The 19,975-nt window shown below is 42.3% G+C and overlaps 1 protein-coding gene across 12 annotated transcripts in view; it reads right to left on the bottom strand.

Annotated features, from left to right (window-relative positions):
* The window catches only part of ANKS1B (ankyrin repeat and sterile alpha motif domain containing 1B), an 870,204-nt gene extending 851,801 nt beyond the window's left edge, over positions 1 to 18,403 (bottom strand). For 4 of the 12 annotated variants that reach the window (XM_059726326.1, XM_059726323.1, XM_059726324.1 and 1 more), the window contains exon 1: positions 17,676 to 18,401. In XM_059726326.1, the coding sequence (XP_059582309.1) occupies positions 17,676 to 17,809 (134 nt within the window). In that variant the 5' untranslated portion in view covers positions 17,810 to 18,401. Of the gene's footprint in view, positions 1 to 17,675 lie in introns of all 12 variants that reach the window. The other 8 variants (XM_059726321.1, XM_019480905.2, XM_019480906.2 and 5 more) reach the window with 5 other exon arrangements.
* Positions 18,404 to 19,975: the final 1,572 nt, after the last annotated feature.

Genomic DNA, 19,975 nt, shown 5'->3' with positions numbered 1-19,975 from the left:
TCCTCTTTCTCCACTGGGTCCTAGTCCCAGTCTGTTTCTAGGCTCCCTTTCCAAAGTCCTTCTTCCAGGTCTTTATTTCGGATTCTTTGCTTAAACCATTCCAATTCTCTCAGCCCACCGTGGTCCCTTCAGCCCACCATGGTCCCTTATCAGTTCTTTCTCCTCCTTTCTCTGTGCCACTAATTTTCATGCTCAGTTTGCTTACCCCTCCAGACACAATCTCCTCAGCACCTCATTCAAACTTAGCATACCCATACAACCTACTGATTCCCAGGCCACTCCCCTTCCAAACATCCAGTTTCCTTGACTGGCCAATGTCCACCTCTCACAGCTCCCCATATTACTGCCCCTTTTCCACCCCAAATCCAAGTATCATTTCCCCTCTTGCTTCAGTTCCAGTCTCTCCTGTCTCAGTCTACTCTGCCTACATTCTCGCAGGTTTAGCTCTTGCACCTCCTACGCTCATATCAGACAGTTTCTTCCTTATCTCTTCTACATTCAAATCAGGCAGTTTCCTTCTTCATGATGGCTGGATCCAGCAAAGCCTAGCAATGATAGGTTGCCTTCTCTCAGATCACATTCCTGAACCTGGCACAGCGCACGAAAGTCCAGAACTCCAAATGCAGGAAAAATGTTCATCCCCAAGCTATAGATGTAGCAATTATAGAACTAAGACTTTTCAAATATTTATAATTTAACCAAGTTTTGACAGGTTTTCATAAGAGAAACAAAGTACATCTCTGCAGCGCTTCAGGTGCCTGTTCCAAATGTAAACAGCACTATTGCTCCTCAAAACACAGTTGCCCAAATGTTTTCAATATGGTCAAAATAATGTGTTTTTCTAGCTTATTTCTGAGAAACAACTGAACTAATTTTGGCTGATTTTTTTTTTTTTAAAAAAGTTTGCTGAAAACAAACAGCTGACATTGAAAATTTGAGCCTAGAAGGTTAACGGTTAGCAAAGTGATAAGCAACTGAAAACAGGGTCTTTAAAATGGGAAATGTCAGGCAACTTAGCTAACAGACATAGTAATGCCCCATCCATAATACATAAAAAATTGTTTGAAATCTATGCCATATTGTCCAATATTATAAGGTTATAAGACTAGTCTGATTTTAAGCACAGCCCTAAGAAATGCTACAGAAGCTACACCCATTGTGTGTAGTCTTACACGATGTGCAACTCAGGGGGTTGATGCACATAACAATTGAACCATTCCAAAATGTCAGTGATTAGAAACTAGTTCACAGTTGTTGCAGGTCTACATGTGCCCTATTACTCCAGGTAGAAGAGTTATATTTTAGATGAAGTGCTGTGGTGCCAACACTAAGGGATGGAAGTGAGCAACTAACCCAGCATACACAGTGGACAAGTGGCAGGGAGGAATGCTTGCACCCAACACGTTGGGTGGAGGTCCTATGGGGTGACCTGTGGCATGAGCCATATTCACTTTTCTGGTTTCCATTCTCTCCTAAAAGTGGGTTTAATAAGGTTCAGCAGCCTTGTAGCAGGCACAAGGCTCCAACCCCAGAGCCAGATATACCCTGGTGGTCAGATCCACCTGCTGCACTCTCTGGCCTCTATAGTACCTCCTGTTTCCTACTTGCTGTGCCTTAAATGTTCAATGTTATGATGAATTTGGGAGGCTGCCTTTGAAAGCCAGAACAGTCTCTTTAAAAGGTACTTTTCCCCTTGGAACAGTCCTCATGGACTATCTGCCCCCAGCACAGTCCTCCAGGGCATGCCTCCTCCCCACTACCATTTCTCCAGGGCATGCTTCCCCTTTGAGCAATGTGATGGGCTCCTTGTTAGCCCTACCTCAGTTTCACCAGACCCCTAGCTCTCACTCTGGAGCAATGATTCTCAACCTTTTTGGACTTGAGGCACCTCTCCATAACTTTTGTGAATTGAGTGGCACTCCATTTCAAAACGTAATTTGTATATTACAGTACTTACCCTATTGCAGAGGAGCTGGGCATGGGGGAATGTTCAGAGACGGACTAGCCTGAGAATGCATTTAGTAGGCCTGTGCCAAGTGGTTAGTATTCGCTTAGGATTCAGATTCGGCCAAATCTCCGAATCAAACAGGCCCCATCCCCTGCCCACTCAAAGCCCTGTCAGTGGCTGCCCCACCCGGCCCCAGCCTCCTGGCTCATTAAAAAAAAAGCCCCATACTCACCAACTGCTGCCAGGCAGAGGGGCAATCCCCGCTGCCTCCCACTGCCCTGCACTGCATGGGGGGCTCTGTCATGAGTTGCCAGAAGCCCTGACGACTGCTGTAGCAGCCAGTGAGTGCGGAGCATTTAAAAAAGAAGAACCTGGAGCTGGGACCAGGCACAGCAGCCATGGGGAGGGGCTGGGAGAGTAGACAGGGGACAGGGGCTCATGGCAGAGCCCCACCACACAGAATGGGGCAGTGGGGGGCAGCAGAGATTGCCTCCCCCGCCTGGCAGCCACTGACTGGGGGCTTTTTTTTTCTTTTTCTTTTTTCAAAGAGCCAGGAGCTGGGGCTGCACGGGGCAGCTATGGGGGAGGAGGGGGCTGGGAGAGTGGGTGGAGGGGCACTCAGGGGGGCTGGGGGAGCAGGTAGGGGATGGGGCCTGGCGGGGGTGCCCCCGTGGTCCCCTCTCCCCCCCCCCCAGCCCCCCACTTACTAGTATGGAGTCTGGATCCAACTCCCTGCAATGGTGAGTGGAGACTGCTTCAAATCAATTCCAACCTTTTTACTGGTCTCCTGATTCAATTCGGATTCAGAGAGTCGGCTGCCAAATTCAGCTGAATCTCCTCCAAACCAAATCAGCACCCGAAGCTTCGCACAGCCCTAGCATTTAGCTACTTATCTCCTCACATGTCTTGCAGCATCCTTCCAAGGATTTGGTAGCATCCTGATTGAGAATCACTGCTCCAAGGTAACGCCCTGTGCTCACACCCCCACCACCGGCTACCTTCAGTTCTATATAATGTAGCTTCCACCAGCACATTCCACAAGACACCCCTAGGGTCTTCTATTCACTCACTCCTTATTAGCCACCCCATAGCTCATTCCTGCCACCTCAATGTTTATCTGACCTGGGATTTGCCCTTCCCTAGACTCTCTCCTACTGTCAACCATAGGCTAGCAGGGCCCTCCCTTCTTCTACCCATAGCCCAGGGTTTGCCTTTCCCTAAGGATCGCCACCTCAGTTCCATCCAGCTTCCTCCTCCTGGGCTTCTTGTCTGCTGTCTGACACCAGCCCTGCAGCCTCAGTCCCCTTTGAACACACTTACAGGCTCACCTCTCACTCCTTCTCCAAAGCTGCCAGGGACAGCTCTGCAGCAAGTGCCAGGAAACTCTCTCTACTGTATCCTAAGCCCAAATGCCCTCTCCAACACATACATCAGACTTATAGAGCTCTGGGCTCCATACCCTTCCAGTCAGATGACCCTAATGCTTTTAAATTAGTCCAGAGGTTTCTCATTATCCCAGCAACTTTGCCACACTAACCACTTAAATAGATGCCTGGAGTTTAGAACCTTATCCTATTCCTGTTGCTCCAGGTAAGTGGCTGTAGCTTATTACTGCCTTGGAGCTATGATTCCTAAGTAACTCCCTTCTACTGCTTGTCTCTGCAGTTGGCACCAATTCAGCCATCTGCAAACTTGCAATCGCACAATACTGCCTACACTCCCTCTTTGAAGTAACAGGGGCTAGAAGTACCCTGTTGCAAGCCTTCCCTTGACCAAACTCTGCAGTGTGCTTGCCTGGCTGGGGTGGTGGAGACATTCTTTAATCAATGCTTCTGTGTGTCCAGTGTCTGGGGCCAGAGCAATCAAGTTAGGAATAAGGGTACAGCTGGTTATTAAAAAGCTAGTTTTTACTGAGTTCATTGATTAAAAAGTGCTAGCAGGAGAAAAAGGGGAATGCAGAGTTCTGTTTGTATACCAGAGTATCCACCTATGGTCTCCATATGTACCCATCCAGTTCACAGTGAAAAAATTCAAGATTACTTGATTTTCCAGATACACTTTTAAACTGTTCCAGGTAGCTTTAAATCAGTTTAACAGGCCTGTACATCTGTCTGCTTCAGGTTGAAACTACATTTAAACTGGTTTAAGTATTATGTGTGTCTACACCTTCAGACAGTAACACTTCTGAGTCACAATTCCTCCTTTGCTTCCTTTTTTTTGTAATTTAATTTGGCCTACAGCAGCAGTAAAATATGTCCTGCTATTTCTTTTTCTCCTCACTCTTTATAGTTTCCTCAATAATGTTACTTCCAGTCACACACTGGCTTGGTTACTCTAGCAAGGATACTGGTGGGTGGGAAGTGCCAAGGTTTCATCTTTACATAACAAATCTCTGCTTCCTACTTACAACACACTGACCTGTTCTCTTGCTCCTATCCTTTATGAACTCAAGATCAGGGTAATCCAAATACGAGAGAGACTTAGTTCCTTGCACAGGCATATAATGAAAACCTTCTTATAACAGACACAAAAGTAAATTGAGATTATATACATATATATTATATGGCAATCTACTTATACATTTATATTTTTTTTAAATGTTACTTATCCATGTTATGTGAAAAGATTCTTGCTAGATCATTTGGTCATTTGATTATATATGGCATACTCTGCAGTACATATGCATAATACAAGTGATTGCAAATTATTTACATGCATAATCTGACAAATTAGCAACAGGGATGACAAGCAGGATATGGAAGTAGATAAATAATTATTTGGGAAAATAGAAAACTAAAAATAAGTGTAAGTAACATTATTGAGGAAACTATAACAGAGATTTAATTGAGATCCTGGGGCTCATGTTTCCAGTGTTTTCTCTTTATCTTTCATTTCTACAATAAAATCTCAGATCGTATATAACTTGCATTGTTGTACAATAAATGTGCGTAGAGAAAAACAATATCTTTCCCCCTTTCTTTAGGGGATGCTTCCAATTTTAGTTTATCAGGGAACTAGAACACCTATCAAACAATATGAACAACAGGAACAGTTCATAACCTAACCTACACAGCAGCCTCTTGGCCACAGAGAATACGAAAAAGCCTATACCATTCAAGACAGTAAAGGAAAATTTCTTCCCAGCACAAAAGGTAAGTAACATGAAGTTCATAAGGACCCAAAACATTGTCCCAGTTTAGGACAAGACAGGTATTATGGTAGCTGCTGTTGCTATAGGACTTCTGAAGCAGAAGGGCACAATAGGAGAAAGAGTTTGTAAAGCCTTTCCTTTGGAGAACAGGAGCAAACAGACTTCCACTACATCCTTGAAGACAGCCAAACAGCTAAAAAAACCTCCTTTCCTATTAGCCCTCCTCCCTCTGGAGGCAGATAGATGAGAGAAACAAAAGGAAAAGAACTGTTATCTGACATCACCAGGTGTCACAAAACTTTCCTCACAAAACTATCTGCCAAGTCTGTAGCTGAACATGCAGATCTCAATTGGCCTTCACACTCATCTGCAGACTCACCAATGACTTCCCCACTTACAGGAAGACTGTCATCCTCGTACAGAGGGGCAGCCAACAAGGACGGTTATGAGCATGTAAAGCTCCCACAAGTAAGGTAAGAAGTGGAAAAGAAATTTTTAAAGCAATTAAAGGGACCTGATGCAAAGGAGTGGTATTGTCATCTTTAATGTCACAAATTCTTTGGGTACCTGTACACGTGCAGGGAAGCTGCTCCGACGCACTGTAATTACAGCACTTTTTTTTTACAGTACTCAATTACAGTACTCAATTAGTCGAATCTGCTGGAGCATAGTAATCAGCATGCTCCAGCCAGCCTCCATGTCTTGTATGTTAGTGTCTCCGCACTTCAAAATGGTGGCGGGGGTGCTTTAACTAAAGTTTGTTCAATGAGCTTTAGTTAAAGCACCCCCCACTGCCATTCTGAAGAATGGCGATGCTGATGCATAAAATGCTGAGGGCACTTTAATTAGAACAGCTCTCAGAGTTGCTCTAATTAAAGCATCCCCCTTCTACCTCCGGAGCATGTGTAAAAACACCCTTAGGTTCTAAAAGTAAGACTGGGGACTCTTGCAACTCTTACATTAATGCCAAACTGTGATATGCCTACTCCTGGGGGTATGCAAGACACCTCTGGGGGGATATGCGGGAGAAATTGTGTAATGGCAGACTGAATTTTCATTATAACAATAATTGACATTTAAGGAGCTAATATATCAAAAGTACGGTGATAGGGGTATGTGGGAACCTGGAAATCTGGAAGGGGGTACGCAATAAGAAAAATGTGGAAACCCCCATAGCATGTTCCACATCATATGGGGGTTCCACATCAAAGTTCCACTTGATATCCGGGGAATCCCCCCAGATTTAGGCTATGCAATGCAACTGCTAACACGATACATCCTAGGCATCCTGCACTCTTTGAAAACTATACAAATCTGCAATGTATGTTTCACTTTAACTGGGTTGACTAGTGATTAACTGTGCATCTTGATCTGGTGGATTATGGGCTCTTCATCGCTAGTTCCTAGGATTAATAAATAATGGGGAAAAAACTAAAAATTGAAGAAATGTTTTACCCAAGTTGCATTTTCTTTAACTTGACTATAAAAATAGTTAATATTTTATACATACTAGCATATAATTCAAACTTCTGTTATCCTACCTGTTCTTTTCTTGCCCAGACCTTGAATGTTTTACATATGGAAATTTTTATATTGCTTGTCTTTTTTTGTCTTAGAAAATTCATGTATAATGGATGGGAAAATGCGTAGCAACTACTTTAATAAAAGTACAATCTCACAGAATTAGAAGGTATAGAACCTTTGGTATGTATATTAGAAAAAACATAATTATTTAGTAGTATTAGTAATAATAGAAATTCACAGTTGTTAACTTAAGTACAGGAGTATGTCTATATTATTCCCCGAAAGCAAAATAAACTAATTGAGAACACTGCAATAAGGGAAAAGAAATTAAAAAGTAATAAAAAGTCTGTCAAATAAAGGCTATAAAGTTCAAACAAAATGCACTCTGTTCTCAACAGAATCTACATGCATGCAAAATTCCATACCAGTAGGCAAGAATTAACATTGTATTTTTAATATAAAAAGTAGTCAAAATATTTTATCTTGAAATAATAAAATAATTAGGGTGTGAGAATTGTAACAGTAAGCAGAGAATTTCCCTGGCAAAGGGGAACTCTCTGCTTGTGTAAATGCCCTCCACTAGCTTTACCTTTTGTTTCTCTTTTCTACCTATTTATATTTTCATCTCTGCATCTTCTCACACTTCAAGATCAGGAAAACAGGAATGGGAGAAGCTCTATTTTCTTTTTCACACTTAGCCTCTTTTCCACCTTGTATTCTATCACTGTAATGTTTCCCTTTAGCCTTTTTTCCCCTCCTCTCTTCCCCCTCCCCTTTCTGCTTTACCTTTTGTCTTTCTAATTTCTACCTCTTTACATTTTCACTGACATCCTGCCACGCTTTTAGCTTTTCTCATTTCTTGGAGTCTCAGAACATCAGAGACTTTCTATGCCTGAAGAAGGGTGACTGTGCCCGAAAGCTTCCTAAGAACTTTTTTCCAAATACCCAGTTGATCTAATAAAAGATACCTCATCTACTCAAAGAACCATGTCTCTACTAGCCACCCCGCTTCAAAGCAGGTATAGCATGCAGGCTGGAGTAGGAAAGGAACATGACAGAACTCTCTTCGAGTCTCTATGCCAATGACATAAATTAAAGCAGTTCTTAGGATGACTCAACTTGTGCCAAAATCAAGGCAATACATATTAGCCCACAACTGTAACCAATTCCCCAATGGCTTCTTCCTTCAACGCTCATATCAAGTGGAACTTTGATGCTAAAGCAAAACTGCATAGGCATGTTTAAAAGCAAGGATCCATTCTTCTCTTTTGCATCATTTGCCGCGTGGGAAGGTACATAGTTCCTAAAAACATTTATTTTGGCCCATCATAATATTTTTGACTTTGCAAGTCATGAGGTAATAGAACTTAAAAAATCAAATCATTCTTTATGTTTTCAGCTGTGACCCATTTTAGTCCTTGCTATCTCAATTAGAACTAGAAAACAATGCTTATACCAGCTTTCAAATGGTATGAAGCTGTATTAATCACCAATTCTAGTGGGTCATCAGATATAATGAGCTGTTAAAATCATATCAAAATTGAAGTGGTAGAGGAAAAAGCAAGATGGTAATCCGAATAATTTAATTATAAGGTTCAACAGTGCAGAGCTAGAAATTAATATGATTATCTTCCAACGGTATAAAGCAGTCATGCTTAGTACCCATGACACAGTAGAGCTTTATTATGGAGACATTTGAACAACTTCACAGTTAACGTAACATTGAACTGTTCATTTAAGCAAGGGTTAAATCTCAAATGTATATGCCCTTTCAGTGCATCTCACCAGTTTCACAACACAACATTTGGGAGCAATTTGAATTTGTTTTGGATTTGAGAGTTCATCTGCTAATTACCTTTAGTGAAAATTAATTCAGGATGGATTAGATGTTTTTTCCTAGGATTTGGGTTTTGGTGAGTTGTGGTTTTAGAAATTTTATATTTTGTTCTGTTTTTTCCATTTTTTTCAGCTAATTTTAACTAGTAAAATATCTTCACTAACCCATTAAAGAGTTAGCACACCAAACACTCACATACAGTTCAGGTTTGAAGAAATTAAATTGCAAATTAAGCAAAGTTATCAACAATTGTTGTACACCTAATTGTTGTGATGTTAATCAATGCCAGGTCCACAGCTCAGGTCACTCTCAAGTAGTCACTGTGATATCAGAGACAATTAAAGCAATTATCATTCCCCCTCTGGTTAATTTGCAGGGGGCAACACTATTGGTTAGCATGAATTGGTGGCATGAGAAACTATATATGTGCTAACCCATTGATGGTTTTCTTAATCCACTGCAACATAGGAAACTGAATTTGCTACGTGCCCCTATATTTAAGGCGCTAGGCCTCCACCCTTGCAAGTTGTAGCTGTGTCTCAGTGGTATCCCTAAAGTAGCAACAGAGCGCAGATGCTACTGAACTTCTGCAGAGATGTCTCCCATTCTTTTTCCCTGCTTGTCAAAATTCTCTTCTCAAAGTACAATCTACTCTTTGAGTATGGAAAAACTTGAACAGTTCCAAGTGTCACCGATTAGAAACTGGTTCACAATTGCCTCGGTTCAGGGGTGTCCACATGTACACTGCTACGGGTTCTAAATACAATTGTCTTTCAGGCTTGCAGTGCTGTCAAACTGCCACCAGGGGAATGGGTAATGAGCACCCAGCCAAATCAGTTTTCTGCTCCCCCTTCTCACTGACAGAGTTCAGTACAGTAAAGACCCATTCTTGCACTTTGCGCCTAGGCGTGTGTGTGTAAGGTGGGAGGGGAAGCTGCCTAGAACCCTGCTTCTGAGAGCTGAGTCCTTCTGAGCTGCCAGAGCTTTTGAGGTTTTTAAAAATCACTTTCCCCTAAGCCATTCATCAGTTTACTTCAGTTCTTAGAAATAACCAGAGTTTGGTGCATCCCAGCCTGATTTTGGGGTGGAGGAATGGCCAGGTGGGGCAGAGGCTGGCCGGACCCCTGCTTCTGTGTGTCTGGGGACTTGGGGCTCAGGGCACAGCTCTCTGATACTTTTACAGATCTCATCAATTTCTTTCCTTTGGTGGCTGTGGACTCCTTGGGTAGCCTCAAGCTCCTAAACATACAGAAGCAGGGATCCAGACAGCCCCTACCTCCACACCTAGCCACCTCCTACCCCACCTAAGCCTAAAATGCATGGAACCCTGGTCAGGAGGGTGGCCATCATAGGGGACAGACAAGAGAAAAACAGAGGACATAAAGGCATTGGGTTGCGTATTGATAAAGGACAGAGTAGCAGAAAACTGGAACGTCCTCTATGATGGCCATCCTACTGGTTAGTTACCACCAGTGGAAAAAAATTGATCTGATCAGCTCTTTAAAAGAACCCCTAGCCAGAAACACTGATGGTAAGTGCAGACAACAGAAGTTGGGGCAGTAGAGTTCTGGCTGTATACCAGAAAAGGCAGTTACCCTGCAGGGGCTGGGGTGAAGGATGGGGGTAAGAAGTAGTGTGATGTGGGATGCCTGGAGAGTCAACCAGACACTAAGCATGGAAAGCTTGGTGTCCTCACATAACTGAACTGGTTCAAAATAATACTTCATTACCCAAGTATACTTTTGAAGCAGTTCAGGAGGTTTAAATTGTTCTAAACTGACTTGTCCCCCTGGAGGCTTGCAGTTTAAACCAAATTTAAACCATTATAAGTGTTATGTTTCCCTGTACCCATAGAGGGTATGCAGCAACATTATCTTTACAATCTGCAAAGGGGTTGTAAACAATCTTATGGCAGGAAGTAACAGAGTCAACACTTTGCTCCCACTCAATAATTGGCAGAATGATCATCTATATCTAGAGAGGATACAGGTGGTGTAATCCTCTCTTCTGGTAATAGAACTTCTCTGATCAAAGGTGGAAGAGAAGGGAAAATACTTTAGATAAAAGAAACAGATGGAAAAACATTAAATGGCACAACTCATTACTTCTATAATACCATTACAACATGCCAGTATGTGGAGAGGTGACAAACACCATAGTAAAGCACCAGCGCTATCTAATTGTCTAATACAGACAGCTGAACTGATCCCCTCTATATACGGAAGGATTCCATCAAGATAGCCTAACTTCTCAAAAGTTTCTTCTGGTTAACTTCCTCGTACAGTTCCTGTTCTCTACAGACTTTCGCTGAGTTCATAAACTATTTTTTATCTTAGTCAGCACCTCTCGAATTTGATACCTTATCTCCTGATCCCCATTTCTCCTTCAGGCACTGGGTGTTTCGGACTTTTGTAGAATCTACTTTGTCATTATGGCCTACATTAGGTCCTTCAGATTTCAGAAAATCCCACAGTAAATAAGCTTGGAGGATAAACAAGGTGGGGTATGTTGGAGGATGCAGTGAGAAGCTGACTACAAAGCTGGGAATCAAGAAATATGTGGAGCTCCTGGCACTACTGGGTCCCTTGGTCTTGCTTTCTGGCTCACATTATTCCCCTCCTGTTTCTAGAGTGTCTACAAAATGCCCTGCTCCCTGTCTCCATTGATACTTATGCATTCTATATACTTTTCAACTGCACAGACACAAATCTTCATTAGGCTTTGGTTGAAACAATTTAACAACAGCAACAAAAAAGCATAAGAAATGTGCAAAAACCAGAAAATTCAATCGTAAAGTCAGCCTTTAAAAGTCAAAAAGTTTGAATGTGTGGAAATACTCAATTAATTGTCAATGGTACTGGGTAGTATAAGGCAAATCCTGGAACAGTAATTTGCATTTTGCACTGAAAAAAGGGAAAATAAAATGCATGTCCCACAAGATTCAAACTATTTTTGGCAGGAAAGGCAGATAATTTTGGCATCTTTTCAGACATTATGTTTCAAGTGAAAGTTGGAGCAACAACATAAAAAATAGCACATGTAAATAAAATGTTATTTTCATAGGTAAAGATAAGGATTGAAAAAGGATTTGCCCAGTCTAACTGAACAGCCAACATAGTACCCTTGATCTCATATGAAACAAATCTTTCTCCATTTCTCTATTTACTTCCATTGCATGATATAAATAACTTGTAACACAGGAACACGGGACTGAAAGGGACCTCCCAGGTCACTGAATGCACTCCCCTGCTATCACTGGCAATCATGTCATATAATGCTTTTCATAAACTGATCCAGCTTTAAGGTAACAACTCCTGCTCCTCTTAATTTACACAATTTATAACCAAGAAGAAAATGAGTAGTAAGATAAAATGCCATTGTTATTGATGTTGGGACCTATGTATTATTTAAATTAAAAAGTGAATATTATTTTTCTTAAAATCTTTTAAAAATGCTGCTTATAAAATGTTTAAAGCTATGAAACATGTGCTCTTCCAAAACAGTAAAAATCCTGCGCTAAGAGGCTGTGTTGAAAAGAATCCTAGGGTTTTATGTAAACAGAGGATTCCATTAATATAATTCTTAGCACTAAGAGCAGGGCTGTGGGGCTAAGCTATGGTTTTGCCACAAGCAAGACACTGACTTAGAAGCTGGCAAGGAGGCAGATTGTGATTCAGATACTGATAATCTGCAGCCTAGTTTTCCCATGGTCTGGAAGAGAAACACTCTGTGCCATGCTTAATGCTATGTGATGTCCCTGTACCAGAACATTTGCACTGTTGAATCCCTTGGGGTATTAGAAGAGTTGAGTTGTTCGATTCATTCCCTACCCACCCTTTTGGAGAAATGAGGGGTTTATGTTCATGTGGGGTGGAGGGAGGGAATAACAGCTCTGTACAGGTTGTCCCCTCATATCATGCAGCAACCCACTATATGAGCAGTTACCAAGGGGGAGAAAAAAGGGGTCCCTCCTGTCCTCTTTCTACTCTGTGAAGTATAGAGAATGGGTAAATCTGGTTCTTAGTCATTTAAAAATACAGTTCTGTTTGAAATGCAAAAGTTTATAAGAGCTCGGTATTCATATTTTATTCAAAACGATCCCTTTGCCTCTATATTATGCTCTGTTAGTAAGGTAAAGCATTTTCTATTGTTTTATTTTTTTCACTGCATGTGATGAAATCATATGTCAATGGCATTTTATATTTCAAGCTTTTTGTGTGTCCTCCTGCAGTATATGAAAAATTAAATTTATAACTTTCCAATTAAATAACTGTTATCTAAATGTGCTGAATAAGGTGGTTCTATTACCAAATCAAAATTTAAAAATGCACTGATTTTATTAGGAATGGTTTACCTTTTTCTACCTTACTGTTTCCAGTTGCTTAATTTAGGATTTTAGGTAGCAGAACGAAATACTGTATTTGTCAAAGTGAATGGTAGGGTTTTGCTTAATTTTGTGATGCAGTATTATAAGGATGATTGAAAAAAATAAAAAGTTCATATTATTTACATTTGCCCACAATCTTTTTATATATCTTAGTACGTTTACTTTTGCAAACAGGAAGAAAAATCTTTACATTCTGATTATATGCTGACCTTCCAGAAGATGTACCACAGGAGCAGGGTGGGCAAAGATACCATACGTCCCCTTTGGACCCTTTTATAGGTATTTTCAAGATACAAAATTAATCCCATCTTAAATTAGAAAAGCCCAGGTAGCTCATTTATTGTAGCCCATTCTTATGATATCTATGGGGTCTAGCACAGCACAGATTACCCAAAGCTACAAAGTCAGATCCCAACTTCACCACTGAAATGTACCTGCAGGTCCTGTGGGAACCAGCACAGGGCTATTTATGGAGTTCCACATCTGAGAAATTCAGGCCACTAACTGGCCATTACATTAAAGCCCTTAGGACATTTATACATGTGTTCTGAGGCGGGGAGGGGGAGCATTTTAATTAGAGTGACTCCAAAAGTTGCTCAAATTAAAGTGGCCAGAGCATCACATATACCAGCATCCCCACGCTGAAAAATGGCAGCAGGGGCACTTTAACTAAAGCTCATTGAACGAGCTTTAGTTAAAGTGCCCTTGCCACCATTTTTCAGCACAGGCTCACTGACACAAGTGACGCTAGAGTCTGCTGAAGCACCGTACTTACCACACTCCAGCAGCCTCAATTAATCGAGTCTGTAATTACTGACTCACTGTACATGTGCAGGTGCCTTTATATACCATCAAAGTAACTTAGAGTGGCTAGAGTGGATGATAGGGATCTGCTCCAGTCCTTTTATATAATTCATAACACACTACAATGAAACTCATTTTTTTTAGTTCAGGAGAACAGTTTGCATTCTTGTCTGTCAATACATGGACTACTACAGTTTATCCCACATAACTTTTGCTTAGGTGAATCAATAGGTTCCGCTATCTTAAGTAGCCAGTATAATAAATATTTAGGTGCAGGTGCCCTCACAATTGAACAAATACCAGTTTTACACACATAGCACTTAATACATTTCAAACTCTTACATGCTTAATTTTTAACATGTGCTTTAGTCATCAGTGGGCACGTCTACATAAGATGCAAACTGCACACTAGCTGAATAATACTGCGCAGTAGCACGTCACATCACAAACAATTCTAATACACTACAGCATAGTATTATTAGGTTACTGCATATTAGTGTGACTAAAAAGGTGTTCGTTGGCACTACTGCGCAGTAACTCTAGTTACTATGTATTTATTTAGTACTTGATTATACAAATACTAAATAAATGTGCAGTAACCACTGTGCAGGAGCATCTCTTGTAGACGCACCCAGTGGGATTTAAAGCTTACCACTGATTTAAGTGCCCTGTATAAATATGGATGCTTTTCTGACTCGGGGTCATAATTCAAGTTATTTTCTTTTTAACTTTGTCCTTTAACTACTAAATGACAAATTTTGCAATTAGCATCTATTTAAATTTACAACTTTTAAATAATCAGCCACAGGGCTCCCCTATTTTTCCCTGAATGAAATACAAGACTTTTGAGAATTAGAAGAAAATGATGTAATAAAAATTAAATCTAAGGACAGAGTTCAGCCAGAGTTTATTCATAATAAAATTGATATTTATTCATCAATATATGCATAATAAACTTCATTTACATGTGCAACCCTTGTACAGGCAAAATTTCCACTGACATGAAGAGGAATACTAATTATACCAGGACAACAGAGCTCAGCCGTATGGGTCAGGTTGTGCCCAGCACTTACATGCATACTCAAGGAAAAAAGAGGATGATTGGAATATGGGCTGTCACTATACAATCCCTACACAAGTGTCAGAAACAAAATCAGGCTTTGTGCCATGGGAGTAAAAGAACTCTTCAAATCTAGTACTAATGCCAAAAAGAGTGCCAAAATAGGCAAAGAAGATATGGTCCTAATGCTGACTCCCACCTACACTGGTTAAGGTGGGTACAAAGATGATATACCTCTTCAAAGGTGGAAGAGGTGGCCATATTCTGTTAAACTCTGGAGAAATTCAGTGATTGGAAAGCATTATATAGTCCAAAGTATTTTCTTTCTAAAAGAAAAAAAGAACAAGTATTTTCCTACATTTTAGCTATACATTCTTCCTCACTAGGACACCTCTTTAAAATATTTTTCAGTATGATTAGATGTATGCAGAAAATCACAAACAAACTTGCATCACATAGCATTGATTATGCAAATTCCAGAAACCCCATCAACTTCAGACTTCCAGATAGTGATGGTAGTGCTCTTCTACAACTTTGCTAAAGTCACTGGCATGATTCATAATATCAGTATTGCTCTTTTCCTAAGTTGGCTCAAGATGCTACTATGACTCAATCTCAATATGTTTCATTGTTTACATGTGCTATATCAATTTATAGAGCCCAACCCTGTTTGCTTCAATTTTGCAAATTGTGCTGGATTTAATCCAACGTATGCATGATTACTGGTACCATTTAAATCTTACAACTTGCCCAAAGAAAACTGCATTACATACATTACATAAAATACATTACAGATCTCAAGCACTTAGGGCTGAATCCTGCAATATTTGCTGGCAGACATGGTGCTTACTACTATGAGTAGTCCTAGTGAAATCAATGCCAGTATTACATTCACTGTGGAAAGTCCTATTCCCAGCGGTAAGTGACAGCAGAACTGGGCCCAGAGATGGTGCATTTTGAACTATCCATTTATCATTTTAATTATTTAATCAGTCTTCTAATATAATAGTATTCTTTTAATTTAGGACATTGTAAATAACTGTATACTGTATTTTTGTATTTTTTATTTTTTAAGTTATTTTATGTTTTCTATATTTATTCCTTTGTTTTAAAAAGTTGGAAAAGCTGTCTATTACGTTGTTTTGAGAGCATTATAAGAAACAGCATCTTGACAACATACTTGTTTCATTACACTTAAAGAAATGCCTAGCATAGAACAAGAACATATCTAGACAGCATGGAGTGTTTAACTTCTGTCTATCAATCACTACCATGACCCATTAACCTGGGTACAATGTCATATCAATTTGTATATTATACAAGCCACAAAATAAATGGAACTAATATAGGTACTTATTTTCTATAATCAGAAAAAAACACATGTATACTTACCTACAGAGATTTACAAGACTTGTCATTTACAGTGCAAAGAATAGCAAGACACTGAAACCAACTCAAAACAAAAAAACTTCACAAATCCACCCAATGAAACTGGGTTATAAATGGATAAACGTTCTACTGAAGTGAACTTCATCCTGGTAAAATGATGATGTTACAAAGAAATATGTATCACTTTTTAATAAGCGATGCTTATCTTTTAAATTCAACAGATTACCTCACATATTGCTTGCTAAAGAGCCTATTCAATTGCAGTACCAAAGGCAATTGTAGAAATCTATTTTGATTTTGGCTAACATTCCTGTAATTAAATGAAAAATGAATTGTACTGTGCCAACTCCCATATCACATAACTTTGGTGAACTGTGTTGGTGTCTATTGTTTATTTCCCTAAAAACTTTAAGGAAATAAAGGTAGTAAAACATAAAATGTTAAAATAGAATTCAAATGAGCATAATTTTGACAGGAATATTGCAATCCCTACTACAAAAAATATCACAAGCAGTATATCAAAAATATAGTGACCTAGGCCCTGGCAAATAGAGATATATTGGCAGTAGAATCTCAAACAAGTCGACCTTTCTTGCATTTTATTAATGTTTCTTCAAGCCTCCTTCCTTTCCTCCAGTGGAACACATTTAATGATTCGTTTAAGTTTGAATTAAAACTCCTTTGAACTAAATCTGCCTTGTTGTGCTATTTCTAGGGCTGTGCATCTCTGGTACTGGGTTGTATGCTGCGGACCTCCTCCTCCTATGCAAAAAGTGTTAATTGCCATAAATGCTTGGGAAAATGCTTTTGTCACCTACAGCAAGATGACACTTAAAAATCAAAGCCCTGATGCACATTGCCTGAGATATGACTAATGCCTAAAGTTGACTATTTTCAAGCAGATATGGCCAGCAACCCAATTCCCCTCAACTAAATCCAGATACCCTAACAGTACCGCTGCTATCACCTAGCCCACTCCGCAAGTTTTACACCTGCTCTGGGTTGATAACCTCTCCGGAGAAGGTCCACTTCCCTCATTTTATAGACTCATTGCCCTGGCACGGTTCATTCCTTCTTGTAAGTGAGGGTAGCAACTATGCAAGAGGGCGTGAGGGGAAGCTGTGGCTTTCCCCCCCTCAGACAGAATGACAAGCATCCAATAGCTTCTTTGTCATTAAACATTGGATCAGAGGTAAAAATAAATAAATAAATACATACATACATACATACATACCATCCCTGGAAGAGGAGGCTATTGTAATGGGAAAGGGGCTGCAATGATACCATTGTGCCCATTCAAGCCACCCAATAAAACACCCAAGTTCTGCACCGGCGCTAGGCACAGAGCAAGAACAGGTCCCTGCTGATGCAGTGAGGGCAAGAAATTCAAAATTCCTGCATCCCTGTAATGAAAGCCTTGGGCTGGAAACGCAGACACGCTGCCAACTGGGCGAGCCACAGCCACCAGGCTGCCTGCCTGCCAGGATGAAGACGGCAGGGATGGGGAGGAGGGTGGGGAGGAGGATGGAGGTGAACGTCCCCCAGCAGGTGGGCTGGGGGGAATCATGCCCCTACCTCAGCAAGCTGGATAAGGGAATAGCTCCGGATCCACTGCCCAAGATCCCGCCTTTCCTCCCAGACAGGAGTTTCTCCACCAGAGCCACGTTCCCCGTGCGAGCGGCTTCCAGCAGCTCCTGGTCCTTGCCCATGGTGGGGCCGCGCGCCCCGCTCCCCAGCGCGCAGCGGCGAGGGTCGGTGGCGGCCCCCCTCCCACCTCCCCCCTCGAGCCCTGGCGCCGAGGTAGGAGATGCCCGCAGCCCCGGCCGACCCAGCGGCGGCGGCAGCGGGAGCAGGAGGGAGGAGACGAGCCTCCTCCCAGCTCCACGAGCCCGCTGCTGGGTGGGTGCGGAGGAGAGCGGGGAGGAAATGAGGCCAAGACGAGCCTCCCCCTCCCCCCGCGCGCACACGCGCACCCCCAAACCCGGCCCGGGGGAGGTGGGGGGAGCTCAGCCCCGAGCCGGGGGGGAGGGGGCGCGGCGCCGCGCCGGGAGCTAGGCCCGTTGCTGGGGAGACGCGGCTGCCGCGCGGCCTGGCTCGGTCCCTCCCTGGATCCCGGGCCCGGCCCGGGCCCCGCACTGCTGGCCCTGGCGCTGGCGCTGTGCTCGCCCCGCAGCAACAGCCGCGCCTCACGGGGCCCTTAGCGGCTGCCCCAGACTGAGGGGGGACGGGGGACCGGCGGGGCGGCCCGGGGGCAGCAGGGGCGCCCCGCGCTGGGCAGGGCTGCAGCCTGGTGGTGCCCGTGTGAGGAGCGAGCGCCGGGAGGCAGCTCATGGCGGGCTGGGGTGGGGCCGGGCTGCCTGCCTGCTGCGGGGGCACGCGCGCACCTCACGGAACACGCACGGCCAGCTCCCATTACACACACATAGCCACAGGGCGAGACCCCCACTACCTACACACACACACACACACAACCCACAGGGCAAGCCCCATTACACACACATGCACGCATGCACACACACACACACACACACGGCCCGCCCCCTATACACACACATCAACACGCACACATACACAGAGCAAGACCCCCATTACCTACACACACACAACCCACAGGGCAAGCCCCCATTACATACACATACATATACATATATAGGGCAAGCCCCATTACACACACATGCACACACAGCAAGCCTCCATTACCTACACATACACACACACACACACACACACACACGGCAAGCCCCCATTACACACACATCCACACAACGCACAGGGCAAGCCCCCATTACACATGTACACACACACACAACCCACAGGGCAAGTCCTCATTACCTACACACATACACACACAAGGCCTCTGGCATAATGCGGACACATCCTGGCAGGGCTCTGTGGTGCAAAGCAATCCCAGGCATGGAGACATGAGGCTATGCAGGTGGCTGAAGAGACATCGGGGCTCTGACCCTGCACACAGCGAGCCCCTGAAGGAGGGTGTCATTTGGCCCACCTTTCGGTCAATAATAATATTAACCCTCCCATTTAGTTCCCTGCGCTCAGGACTTCCCTTACTGAATCAACAGGAGATGCAGGGTGGGTCACATTGCAGGCTTAGGGTCTTAATTTTGCTGAAGGAAGAGGAATAGGAGTAGAATTTGGTTTCGTTTAGGTTTAATTACACCCCCCTCCCACCCATTACCAATGGTGCTGTTGCTGTGTGCTTTTAAATGTAAAACCCCTTTCATTGTCATCATCATTATTATGAGAATAATGATTCCCTATCCCTTTCCCCCACCCCCACACACACAATTAATCTTTCTTCACACTTTTTTTTTTTGGAGCTATGCTGAAAATTAGCTCTCCTGTCCAAATCATTACCTCATCCTTGTCTAATGCACCATTTGATACTGTTTATATATGGAAAGCCAATTAACAACCCCTTGGCCCCAACTGGTTTTAATAGATTATTTATGCAGGACCACAGGTGTTACAAGAAAATAATAGGCCAGGCCCCTTATGAGGTCTTGCTGCACTGAAGTTAATGGCAAGCTCCCAAGAACATGTAGGTGCAAGACCAGGTAATAAATTAGGTCCAGATTCTGTAAAGCTATATGTCTACATAAAGGCTTATAGGTTGGAGATCTTAATTCAACAGCACAACAATGCAAATAGAATATTATGAGTGAAAAGAGATTAAGGAAACAAAGAAGAAAACCCAAAATACTTCAGGCCTGGCCCAACTTCTCTTGAAGTCAATAGAATGATTCCTGTTGATTGCAATGACAAGTGGATTCAGTCCTGGGTAGGAAATACAGCTGTTTTGGAGAGGCACATTTTTTTACACAGATGAAGGATCGTACAAATATTTTGCATATATT

This window comes from Alligator mississippiensis, chromosome 4 (assembly GCF_030867095.1).
Source record: "Alligator mississippiensis isolate rAllMis1 chromosome 4, rAllMis1, whole genome shotgun sequence".
NCBI classification, from domain to species: Eukaryota; Metazoa; Chordata; order Crocodylia; family Alligatoridae; genus Alligator; species Alligator mississippiensis.
This window is presented reverse-complemented; position numbering and strand designations above follow the sequence as displayed.